This window comes from Phaseolus vulgaris, chromosome 4, assembly GCF_000499845.2.
Source record: "Phaseolus vulgaris cultivar G19833 chromosome 4, P. vulgaris v2.0, whole genome shotgun sequence".
NCBI lineage: Eukaryota > Viridiplantae > Streptophyta > Magnoliopsida > Fabales > Fabaceae > Phaseolus > Phaseolus vulgaris.
Window position 1 is genome coordinate 5,386,042 of NC_023756.2, and position 13,158 is coordinate 5,399,199.

Genomic DNA, 13,158 nt, shown 5'->3' on the forward strand with positions numbered 1-13,158 from the left:
AGAGAGAACTAATTGTTTTAAAAATCATCATACATATACATATATCAATCGCATCACACTATACAACTAACACAACAAATTACTATTGAATCATGTCCATCCAAGAATATAAGAATCTTAAACTATATCTTAATGAAATATAGTGTAATTTGTCACACTTAATGTCTTTCAGAAGAATCATATTAAGATTATCTTATGATGACTATTTTACGGCAAGTGTACTGTGTCAAAAGTAATAAATTTGTCTCTAAGGACGTATATCGAACCCACAAGGAATAGTTGAATTCTCAAGTATAATATTCACTAAATAGAAAAAATTATAATAAATTTTATTGGAAATTTATTGTGTATGAGATTGCAAGAGTGTAAATAAAGCAAAGTAAAAAGTTGTTGATTCAATTGGGAAAATTGAGATTGTGGTTCATCCTTCTCACTCTTTTGTATTTTGAAAAACATGATAATATTATATCTTTGATGTTTCTCCTTAACAGTTGTCTCCTTTAGGATTTTCTATCTTCTTTTATTCTCCCAATGATTTCAATGATGTCTAGGGTTGTATCTCACGCCTCATATTTAACCTAGTTGGGCTTTAGCTAAGTGACTTCTTGCTTAGGCGAGCTATAGCTTGCTTGGGCAAGTTGGACGAGAAAAAGCCCAACTTCTTTGGAGTGATCTCGCTTGGGCGAGATTGGGCTCGCTTGGGCGAGTTCCTCTAAAGTGATATGGTTAGGCGAGTTTTGAGCATTCCAACTTTCCCTTTTCATCTTGTCTTTTCTCCTTTAGCTCTTTAACACAAATTTGAGAATAAATCGTTCTTATTCATATTATAATCACAAAATATGTAAAAAAGGTTTAAATTCATAAATTAAGGGTTAAATTATAGTTATTTTATCAATAAATATTCATTAGTGTCTGTCTTTTAATGTAAAATATTACTGAAATATGACACTTATCATCTTAGCAGAGACTAACATTTGACCCATCGAAAATACCATTGATAAAAAACAACCAAAGTTTCTTATGTTAGGGTGATTCTTTGCATATGTTATAAAAAAGTGTTAAGACAAAATCTCCTTCAACTTCTCACCACCTATTGTCTTATCGATGATTGAATAATTAATTATGCATAGGATATTTTCTTTCTCTAGTGAATTGTGTGCTCAATATTATAATCATTAGGGTCACAATATCATTTGAGGTATTCGTTACCACACACCTATAAAGGGCTATAACACACCACAAAGAGCAACACACTCATAGGGGTCAGAATCATAAAAGGCAATATATCCTTAAAAGGATATCATATCATACATATATCACATACAATATAAAACACAATGTATATCAAATACTAACATACATTTAATCATTATTAATAACCATACCACATATGCATATCAATATACTATTCTCATGTATAAACATCATCACATGTTCATCATCAACATCATCTCATCACCAAATATGGGTCGTTTAAGCAAACTCATTTCGCGTGAGAAACTTTATTTCCTTAAATAGAGGAAGACTTTATTGGTTCTTCATCTTGCTACTTTTTCGGAGTTTATTCTACTAGCAAAGTACAATAGTAATTTGATTATCTAAGAAAAAAAATTATAAAAATTTAAAATAAAATAAAGTGTCTATAACTTATTTTATTCACTTTATATTCTTTAACTATTTAAAAATTACATTTTACTAAAGTCTTACAAATTTAATAAAATTTAAATAGGAAAAAATACAATTAATACTTTTTTTCCCACTATACAAAATTAAACTTTAAATAAAGACATAATAAAGCAGATATCGAGCGCATTGAAAATACAAATAAAATATCAATACTTTTATTACTTAATATAATTTTCTTGGTAAGGAAATAAGTTAGAACGATTCAACATTATTTATTTGTTTTACTTTTCTGAATAAAAAAAAACAGAAGAATCACACAAAATTTGTTTTCATTTTCATTTATCAATTTCGACTACGAAGAATATATGCTAGAGTGATGTTTTTCACACAGCCCACGTGAAGTGGTGAGAAGGGTGGGAAAATGACAAAGGAATAAAAAGGAAAGAAAAAGTGAAAAGAATGTAAGAATAAAATAAAAAAGAATAAAAATTAATAAAAAAGGAGAAACTATAAAATGAATTAATTAAATATATTGATAAGTATTATATGAAAAAAGTTACAGAAATATATTTTCCTATTTAACTTTAGATTTTAAATTTTAAGATTGGAGTTTAGAGTTTATGATTTATGGGTAGGATTTAGGGTTTAAGGTTTAGAGTTTAGGATTTAGGGTTTATATTTACTTTCTTCATAATTACATCAAAATATCTATAAAATATTTTATTTCATTCTTTTTGTATTGATATTTTTTCATAAATTTTCATATATTTAATTTTCAAATTTCAATTTTCAAATTTTCTTCTATTTCAATTTTATAAATATTTAAATTCACTACAATTTTATAAATATTTAAAAGTTAAAATAGTGTTATATGATGAAAAGTCAAAAATAATGTTTGATAGAAAAATAAAAATAAAAAGATATTAGATAAAGAAATAAAAGTAGAAATAATGTTATTTAAGAAAACAAACACACTAATTAAACTCTATTTAAAAGAACTCACACTTGAGTTTATTTGGATTGAGTTTGGTAAATATGTTATTTTTTTTTAAAATAAATTATAATTTTTAAGTATTAATCTAATTAAAGAAAATATCACAATTTTCATAAAATTTAATTCAAAACTTTAAATAAAAAATCATAATAAATTTGTTTGAACTAATTCAAAATATTAAAAGAAAATATAATATAATTTATATATAAGACTTATACTAAATTTATTATTTTGATTTAATAAGAATAAGTTATTTGGATTGAATTAAGTTTAATCAAATTATAAATAAAAATTTCACTCAGTTTTATTAGTTGATTTGAATAATCAATATCCTAACTTAATAAACATCCCTAATTTTCCTATGACAAATAACTAATATGCTTCTATGATCCATCTAAAAAGTAATTAATTTCAATTACTCTTGAAATAGATGATCTTTTTGTATATATATAACAAAAAATTTAAACTTTTTATGCGCAAAGAAAAAAATCATAAAGAACATAAAGTAAAAGAATTTATTTTATTATCGTTGTATATATTATTAGTAAACCATTATTAAAATGATTATATTTTTATTTAAAAGCTTTAAATAATTTTATTTATAATTTTTTAAAATACATCAAGTTTATACATTTTTATAAAACTATATAATATTATACAAAACTAAAGTTTTTTAAGTTTTATTTTACTATAATATTCATATTTTTTAATCATATATTGATTAAATATAAGTAGTGAGAAAATTCGTTTTATAAGATAAAGTTAGATTTTTATAATATTTTTTTTAATATCTTTTTTTCCCAATTTTTTATTTTTACTTTCGTATTTATTTTATACATATCAAGTTAAACAGGATTTTGATAGAAATAAACCTATTCTTCATGTAGAATTTTTTTAAGACCCATAAAAAGTTGGTCTCTAAATATGTTTAAAATTTATTTTATTTGCAAGGAATATAATATTGATAGGCATATTGGCTAAAAAAATGTCTATCAACCTAAGAATGTGTAGTAGTCTTGCACATTTTTTATATTATTATTTTTATTATTATGTATAAGATATTATATGTATTAATATAACTCCATTTATAAGATATAATATATTTTTAAAAATATTTAATTCTAACTTTTTTAATAAACTAATGAGTAGTCTAACTTATTTTCATTGTAAATTTTTTGGATTGGATTTAATTTTCTTTTAACTTTATTCTTTCGATACTCTTGAGACCTAACCCTCACCTTATTTGGTGAATATATCCATAAACGATTGGTATTTTTTCTTTCACTTCCAAATTTTTGACTCACTTTCGTAAGTTTGACATTTCTCATTTTGTTTTCTATAATTAAAAGACAACTTTTTAATAAAAGTTTTTAATTATATAATATATGAAGAGATTTTTTTTAACATGAGAAAAATAGATATAACTATTATAATACAAGTTCTATAGGTTTTCATATAAATTTGGAGTTTTTCAAAATATTTCTATTATAAGATTATGTCTCATAGGAATACAAATATTTATAATATAAGGTTTAAAACATCCTAAAGTCTTTCAAGACCTTCTACTCCTGTGTGATCATATGTTAATGTACGTACAATCATCGCAGTTCAAACACAACAAGAAAAACACAAAAGTAAGCTAGTGAAAATAAATGTTTATAATATACACAATTAAATCAAAAGAGAAAATCAAATTACATAATCATTTTCTCAATTATTCAATATTCTTCAAATCTCAAGAATAAAACAATCACATAGATCTTACATCGATCTACACATCCAAGATATTTAACAAACAACACTTTCTGAAATACCCGTATAATGTAAGTTCTACCATAGACTAATACCTAATCCAAAGATTACCAACAAATCCAACAGAAAGGAGGGAAACTCGAAAATCTTTGTTACCACATAAACATCAATACTTAATACATAAACAAACAGCAATCCATACATTATTCCAAATGTATGAATTCAATTTTATACCATTTTCATTATATAATATCATTCTAAACGCATCTACAATATTCAAAATCCCATTTAACATAAAAAATACTTAAATATTAAACCATCAAATTCTAATATTTCTACAAGTTTAAATAATATATAAACAAACAACACAATATATAAATTCACAACATCCCTACAAGAGAAATTGAATATTAAGACCATGTTCCCTCCACATCCAGATCTTCTAGCCTAGGGTACTATTGAAATATAAAGTTAACTTCCCTTACCTGAAATTCCATTGATGAAAATTCTCCCTTAAATAGGGAAATCACTCTAAAATTTAGGAACCTATAACAAATTATCCAAATATTACCAAACTTTAGTATATGATAAAATAAGTTGAGAGGAACAATTTTCTCAACTGGTCTCACTAATATTAACGACTAAATCATATAGAAAAACATAAAATAAATGAACTTTAGAGTAAAAATGAACTTACTATGTTTGAAAATCTGATCAGATATAAATGTATCCTTGACTCCTCAGCTACTACAAGGTGTGATCAGATTTTGAAATAAATGACATGAGAGAGAAAAAAAAAAAAGAGAGAGAAAAATAGAGAGAGAAAGTGAATTGAGAGAAAAAGAAAAAGAAAATGAATGTTGGGGGGCGCTGTTTCCTTTTGTTCTCTACTGCTGTTACAATTTTCCCTTTTAAATTGCACCATCTAAAAATAGTTAGATTATACAATCTAAAAATAAAAATAATTTCTAAATTATGTAATCTGTAAACTTTAAATTTAATAAGTAAAAAAATGATTTTTAAATTATGTAATATAAAAGTTAAAAATATTTTTTATATTGAATAATATTTTTTATATTTAATCGTTCAAACGACACTTTTAACTTATGGATTGAAGAATTAGAAAAAGATAAAATAAGAATTTATATATTGATGACAGTAAAGGATGAAAATATGAAATTGAGGAAAAATGAACGGTTGAATGAATTTTGATTTTGGTGCGGTTTGAAGAATCAATGGCTGTAGTTTGAGGTTCGAAGCTTTTAGTACAAATCATGGTCCCCAGTTGCAGCAGCAATGACTGCCACCCTTCTCTCGTCCACACACTAAAAAAAGCATACAACCCCACTTGCGTGGCCTTATCACTCCGACATGTGCTCCATATTCATAGGTTGTGGTTGTCAGTGAAACCATGCCATACCATAATACCACAACGCTCTTTGTTGTTGTTGTTGTTTCTGTGTTCCCTACGTTGTTACACGCGTTGGTTTCTCACTTTCCTTTTCTCCTCACAAACTTACTTGTTTCTCTCTCCAACAACACCCCATTTCCTTCTATAGCATGTCTCTAAGTTTAACCATCAAGCTACACTTGGCTTCATCTTCTTCTTCCCACCTTACCCTCAACACCCACCACCACCATGCAAAAAAGGTAACAACTTTCAAAACTTGCTCCCACAACACCAAGATTCGTCCCAAGCCCATTTATAGCACCAACCCTTTGATCGTCCCCACGTGTAGAGTTAGGTCAAGAGTTCAGTGTGCTGCCATGATCAAGAGTTCTTTGATAGAGCCTGATGGAGGGGCATTGGTGGATCTTGTGGTGCCTGAGAGTTTGAGGGGTGCTAAGATCATTGAGGCCGAGACGCTGCCCAAGGTGCAGCTCACAAGGATTGATCTTGAGTGGGTGCATGTGGTGGCGGAAGGGTGGGCTAGTCCCTTGAGAGGGTTCATGAGGGAGGAGGAGTATCTTCAGAGTTTGCATTTCAATTCCCTTAGGGTCAAGGATGGTTCTTTGGTGAACATGTCTCTTCCCATTGTGTTGGCCATTGACGACGAGACCAAAGGGAGAATTGGGTCCTCTTCGCATGTGGGGTTGCTGGGGCCTGATGGAGATTGTGTTGCAATTCTTCGAAGGTTAGTCAGTCCGATGGCATTTTTTGTTTCTGGTTGGTGTTTAATTTCTTGTTGATCCTTCCATTGTGGTGTTTTGTATGAATTTTGGAGGGATAGTTTAATGATTAAAATTGTGAAAGGAACAAATACTAGGAGTACGGTATCTCCATTTGAATCCCTAATGAGAAATTACCATTGCAGAGGGGGTTGGTTGAAGAAAATTTTTTAAACCCCAAGAAAGGGGATTGGTCGGCTGGTTACTGTTACCGTATAGTCTTAAAGGACTCAGGTTTGGTTTCTGCTGCCAAAAATATGCGCTGGTAGATGATTTGTGAACATTAATGTAACTGGCTATTGTAAAACTGAACAGTAAGCTTCATAGAAGGATGAGTGAAAGACTCAGTTAATTGGAACACTTCACAGAAATTATATATTGAACCATCTTGGTCAAATTACAAAATTCTTTTCCTCAAGTGTTAATACGTATGCCCCTTGATTTGAAATGCCAAACTTGTTGAGCTAGGATGAGAATTGTTTCCATCCGGATGCTCTAGTGCAGATGGCTACAAACTGCAACTGGCGTTGTGTTGTGGAGAGATATGTTCTCTGTTTGAACTTGTTCACAAACAGTGTGGCAGTCCATTTCACTATGTCTGGGGTGTTCGTGAAAGAATTGGATGATATGTGGAATGGGAACTGTTTGTTAAAAAAGGGATGTTTCAATGGGGTTGAAAGTCCAAAAGTGTCAGTAGCACTCATGTGATCTGAAGTATCAGTATCTAGAGTCCATTCTTTAGAGACATGGATTTGAGTTTTGAAGGGTCTAGCTGACATGAAAGGTCTTAGCTTCTGTTTCAAATTTCTGAAAGGCAAGACAGTCTTGCTGAGCATCCTCTCTTGCTACAAAGTTATGAACATTGCTCAGATTTGGGAGTGGCTCAATTCAAATTTGAGATGGCACAGCACATCACTCCAAGCATAGTTAATTCCATTTTTGCGAACTCCTTGGTTGCAGGGATGGCCAAAAATGTCACCAGTTCTTCTCACAAAGTCTTCATCTTTATCAAAATATGTTGTCGCAGTCCCTTGTTAAAAATCAACCTGAGATCTACACTCATTTTTTCTAACTGTCTGTGTAGGCAAGACTATTGTGAAAACCTTTTGACACAATCTTATCCTTTGAGCATGTAAAAAACTAAAGAGGTGCTGGGATTATCTGAAGAATTTCCGGAACAAGGTAAATAGGGATGAAAGGAAGTTAGGTTTGGAGGGTTTGTGAAGCTTGAATCACCCATGGGATTTAGATTGTGCTTTGAGCTGTGGAGCTAAGATAAATAATTTTGAGTATATGCAGAACAAGCATTCTACTTGGTGTTGATACTTTTGTATTTGGATTGTATGAGACTGATTATGCAGCTAATTTGGAGACCTTAAATAACTGAGTAAAAGACTTGATAAAAATTGCTAAGAAGAAATGTTGACCTATCTTAACTTATATTTTCATACATCTCACATTTTAATACTTGGATGATTAAAGTTATTCTTCAGTTTCAGTCTCCTGTATTGTTTTAACTGTAAACCATAAAGTCATTTTGTGATTTTATTTTGGAAATAAGATGGTTGAAGTACATTAGCTATGTAAGTAAATTTCTGTCATGGTGTCTCTAAGCTATCATTAACCATTAAGCTCCTATACAGTTTTGAAATCTACAAGCATAACAAGGAAGAGAGAATAGCTAGAACTTGGGGAACAACTGCTCCTGGATTACCGTATGTCGAGGAGGTGATTACTCGAGCTGGAAATTGGCTTATTGGAGGAGATTTGGAAGTGCTGAAACCTATAAAATATAATGATGGCCTTGATAACTACAGGCTCTCTCCCAAACAACTCCGAGATGAATTTGACAAGCGTGAAGCGGATGCAGTTTTTGCCTTTCAGTTAAGGAACCCTGTGCACAACGGTCATGCCTTGTTAATGAATGATACCCGCAAGCGCCTACTGGAAATGGGCTACAAAAATCCAATTTTACTGCTTCATCCTCTTGGAGGATTCACAAAGGCTGATGATGTTCCCTTGGATGTTAGGATGGAGCAACATAGCAAGGTAATTCCCAACTTCCCACTGCTCTTCTAAAAAATTAGAGTAACCGTAATGTTAGTGTGAATGTGAATGTTCTGTATCAATGGATGCTCAGAAGTGATTGAACTGTTGTTCATTTTCAAAAATCTACCCATTTTTTAATTGCAGTCCATGGAATTTTATTCTATCAAGTCTTTTTGTGTTCATCTTAGGTCCTGGAAGATGGAGTTCTTGATCCCGAGACTACCATAGTCGCCATATTTCCATCCCCTATGCATTATGCTGGTCCAACTGAAGTACAGTGGCATGCCAAGGCACGCATAAATGCAGGTGCAAACTTCTATATTGTTGGTCGTGATCCAGCAGGTATGGGCCACCCAACTGAGAAAAGGGATTTGTATGACCCTGATCATGGAAAGAAGGTGCTTAGCATGGCTCCTGGTTTGGAGAAGCTTAACATTTTGCCATTCAGGGTAAGAAGTATTACTTTTATATATGGTTATAGCTTCTTAATCCAGTGAGAGATACCTTCTTTCAATGCTATCTTCTGCACAATGCTTTACTTAATATTTTGTACTTAGTTTCTTTCAAGCTGATACTCAATTAAATCAATTAATCAACTACTTAGTCAAACATACAATGACTTATTTTTGGGATGGGAAATAACATTATTTTGTTTATTTATGCACAATGTTGTTTACATAAGTTTAATATGCTAGCTGAAGTTATGCTGCTGATTTGTTTGTTTCCTTCTGTGACTGTTTGGACCATACATATATGTCTGATAATAGCCGTTTTCTTGCATGTCATTTTTAAATTACAGGTTGCAGCTTATGACACCAAGGTTAATAAGATGGCATTTTTTGACCCAACCCGTGCTAAAGATTTCCTCTTTATATCCGGAACCAAGGTATTTGATTCCCTCTCCTTCAATCAGATGCTTCAGGTTTCACAACCTTAACTTTGATATTTGTCAACAATACTCCTAAGTTACATACTAGGATACAATGTCAGGATCCTGGTTCCTGCTTCTTACTTGAATTGAATCTGGTTGCAACTTAAACGAAGTAAATTCTATGTATGCAAAGTGGGTTGATTGAACTTGGACCAATTAATGAAAGGCATGCAATACAACATTTGGATTTTACTAAAAATCTGTTTCTTAATTGTCAAGTTTGTACATGAATACTTGAAATTCAAGTTTGTTAATCTCCAAGTTTAAATTTTAATCCCTCAAAATGCTGTGAAATTCAGTTTTAGTCCAATAAACATTTACCACAACTTTAGTCTATATTTTAACATAAACACATCATTTTAGTCCTTGATGAAGAACTAAAACCATGTCACTTTTGGTAAATGTAAGGACCAAAACCGAATTTTGAGACATTATGAGAAACCAAAATATATTTTACTCGTTATAACATGTTAATTGCAAGATATTAAGATGCTGGTTCTGTCAATGGGATTAAGTGTCTTTTATAGTCCAACATCACATGTATCATCAAGTTTGGTTTCTGAAATCATTTGACAATGGAACAGCTGTTCTTTACAAGTTTTCATGGTTTTTTGATGATTTACGTTGTAGATGCGGGCTTTTGCGAAAAGCGGGGAGAATCCACCGGAAGGTTTCATGTGCCCAAGTGGGTGGAATGTTCTTGTCAAGTACTATGAAAGTTTGCAGGCAGAAGAGCCATCTGAGCAGCCTGTGCTATCTACCTAGACATAACTAGGAGTAGAAGTTTAGCATCAGTTGATTCCAAAGGGAGAGTGTTATTAAAAACACAGTTCTGGGAGTGCCAATTTTTATGCCTGGTCTTCCAGCTTCATGATCTAGATTTAATCAATGCGCAAGCATATTTGGATTTTTTGTACTATATTGAATCATCCTTTTCTTTTGAAGTTACTATGACTGAGGAATTTGTTGTGGTGCATCATTGCAGATGTAGTCCTCTGTCTGTAGACTCCTGTAAGACCAGTTCAATAAGGGTTAGGGAAATTCAGCACATCCTTGGTGCTTATGGCCATTATGGATCAAGATTTTTAAAAATGGTTTCAAGGATTTTGGAGTTTGTGATCATCATGATCTTAATTGTGACTGCATTATCTATTTTGTCTACAATTTTTCACAATATTAAGTATTCAGATCACAATTTTTTGACTGAGTTAGAATTTGCAGATATTTGCACTTATTATATATATAATTTTTGGTTAACAGTGAGATTTCGAAGATTTTTATTTTATTTTCATTTTGTGCTTATTGAAAACAATGTCTAGAATTAAGAAAACTGTTTAAATTAAAAAAAACTTCAAAAGAATTTACATGTATTTTGTCTGACATTCATACTTGCATTGAGTGGGGGTGTTTCTTCTTGCTCCCTATCAAAGTTCTTCAACCCCATCAAATAGGTAAAATGACTAAAATATTTTGTCTAATCGATCTTATTCTGAAAAGTTATTTTTAGAATATATTATAGAAAAGTTATTACGGAAAATACATTTTGAAATGATTATACACATTATGAAAATCTTATTATAAAAATTCTTTCTAGAAAATGCTTTCCGAGATTCCACTTATTTAAATTCTGGAAAAGAGTGTTTGGAAAGATTCTGAAAAAGCTAATCCGAAAGTCACTTAAAAAAAAGGATAAGGTCGTCTTTTCGGATATTGATGAGGTGCAGCAAGAACTGTGATGGGGGACAGGAAGAAACACCTTTGAGTGGGTCTTTTCTGTGACAGTGCTATGTCATTCCCCTCCTCCAAGTAAAATTGAAGGACAAATTCTCCCTCTTCATGTCTTCTCCATGCATCTTCATTAATTTCATGCATCTTCGTTAATTTGTGAAAAGTTGGTTTTAACTTTTTTTAAAAGTTTTAAATAATCTTAAATAAATTATATTCTCACTTTTTTAAATAACATCAATTGCACTCTCTTACTCTCATACCCCGTTTTCGTCACAACATTTTAATTCTTCTCCAGCGGCAGTGTTTAAAAGAACACTCTCAAATAACACTCTCATTCTTCTCCGGTCGTAATGTTTGAGAGAGTAATTTCATCATTTGAGCGTGTGTGAGAGAATTGACGAGAAGATTCATTGTATTTGACATTCTCCAGTGTGAAGATAATTTTAATTAACATGTTAGGTTCTTAACAGCGCATTAGTGATTTTTTTTCTTCGTAAACGATACATGATCACCTAAGTATTCATTGTTGACCATTAAGGCTTAAAGAGCTTTGGAACAATCTACAGTCTTCGAGTCAAAAAATAATTTTTTTACAGAGTTGAATTAATGCAATATTCATATTCAAGTTAGTAAGATGCGGAAAGGACTTTCAAGTAAGCTTAAGTTGTTTAACAACCATAAACAATCTCTCAACGACTATATTCTTCAACATCCACATAAAGTCAACTTTCAAGTAGGAGAATAGAGAGATCTTCATGCATAGAGCATAAACTCTACCAAATCTCTAGATCCATTTTTTTTTCAAAAAGATTAGTGTGAGTGTTCATGTAGCAAACTAGGAGAGAGTGCTTAAGTCTTTTACACATAAAAAAATACGTTATCCCTCCCTAGTATGAAAAACTCATGATTTGATGATCATACCCTCATTCAAACTTTATATCTTAGCTAGGAATGACATTTTGGAAAAGAATACTTGTTAAGTTAGAAGTGACTTGCATAAAAGTACTTGGTGAAGTTAGGAGTGTCTAGTACAAGAATACTTAGTTAAGTTAGGAGTGTCTTGTGAAAAAATATACTTAAATGAGGTTAACTAAGAGTGGTTGGAGGCTGAAACAATACTCAAGGGTTAGCCAGGAGTGGTTACGAGTCTAAACAATACTCAAGGGTTAGCCAAGAGTGACTATGACCCCAAACAATACTTAAGGATTAGCCACAAATGGTTACGAACCTAAAGAATACTTGAAGTGTACTTTGCAACATTAGTTTGTTTAGTGGAACTCAATCTGTTGTGTTATTTTCTCTCTTCCTTATCTCAATTACATTCAATGTTATTATCACTTGTACTAACTTGGGAAAGAGAATGACTGTGAAAAATACATGTTTAACCTATTTCAGTTAAGCTAAAAAGTTGTGTTAGTTGTACTTCATGATAAGCAAAGTCCTTTGTATTATCATTTGTTGAAAAAAACTATCGTCTGAATATTTATCATCAGACAATATTGGTAAAAAGTTTTAAAAATTAATTAAAACATAATTCAACCCTCCCTTATGTTTTTCCTGAAAACTTTGTATTTAAGCACCAAAAGTAAAGCTCAATCCTTTGAGCTTAATGTTCTTCCATGGCTCTAGCTACTCAGGTATGACTTGCCTTTCTTCTCGAAGAGCGTCTTATATCATTACTTGGACGATGTCAAACACAACATGTTATTGAGAGATGGGCACGACATGAAGGACATTTGAACTTAAAGTCTTAGGTTGTTTGACCTTTAGAGCAATACTAAACATTTATTATTCTATAACAACTTTTACATGCTGATTAATAGTCTCCTTAGCTTCCTTCCTTATAACTTCTTCTTCACCAAGCGTCTAGCCTTAGAATGCCACTCCAACACAAAAGCCTCATTGTTGT

At 31.2% G+C, this 13,158-nt stretch overlaps 1 protein-coding gene across 1 annotated transcript; it reads left to right on the forward strand.

The window, feature by feature from the left end:
• Positions 1 to 5,712: 5,712 nt before the first annotated feature.
• Positions 5,713 to 10,643, forward strand: LOC137837053 (ATP sulfurylase 2). The gene is made up of 5 exons (XM_068645910.1): positions 5,713 to 6,507; positions 8,185 to 8,590; positions 8,779 to 9,039; positions 9,390 to 9,476; positions 10,152 to 10,643. The coding sequence occupies exons 1-5, from the start codon at positions 5,933 to 5,935 to the stop codon at positions 10,284 to 10,286; spliced, it is 1,464 nt and encodes a 487-aa protein (XP_068502011.1). The 5' UTR covers positions 5,713 to 5,932; the 3' UTR covers positions 10,287 to 10,643.
• Positions 10,644 to 13,158: the final 2,515 nt, after the last annotated feature.

What these genes read in the sequence shown, in the direction of transcription:
- LOC137837053 (XM_068645910.1), top strand. Translation starts at nt 5,933, where the DNA reads ATGTCTCTAAGTTTAACCATCAAGCTACACTTGGCTTCATCTTCTTCT. An exon ending in TTAACATTTTGCCATTCAGG is followed by an intron (nt 9,040 to 9,389) that starts GTAAGAAGTATT and finishes TTTAAATTACAG; the next exon opens with GTTGCAGCTTATGACACCAA. An exon ending in TCTTTATATCCGGAACCAAG is followed by an intron (nt 9,477 to 10,151) that starts GTATTTGATTCC and finishes TTTACGTTGTAG; the next exon opens with ATGCGGGCTTTTGCGAAAAG.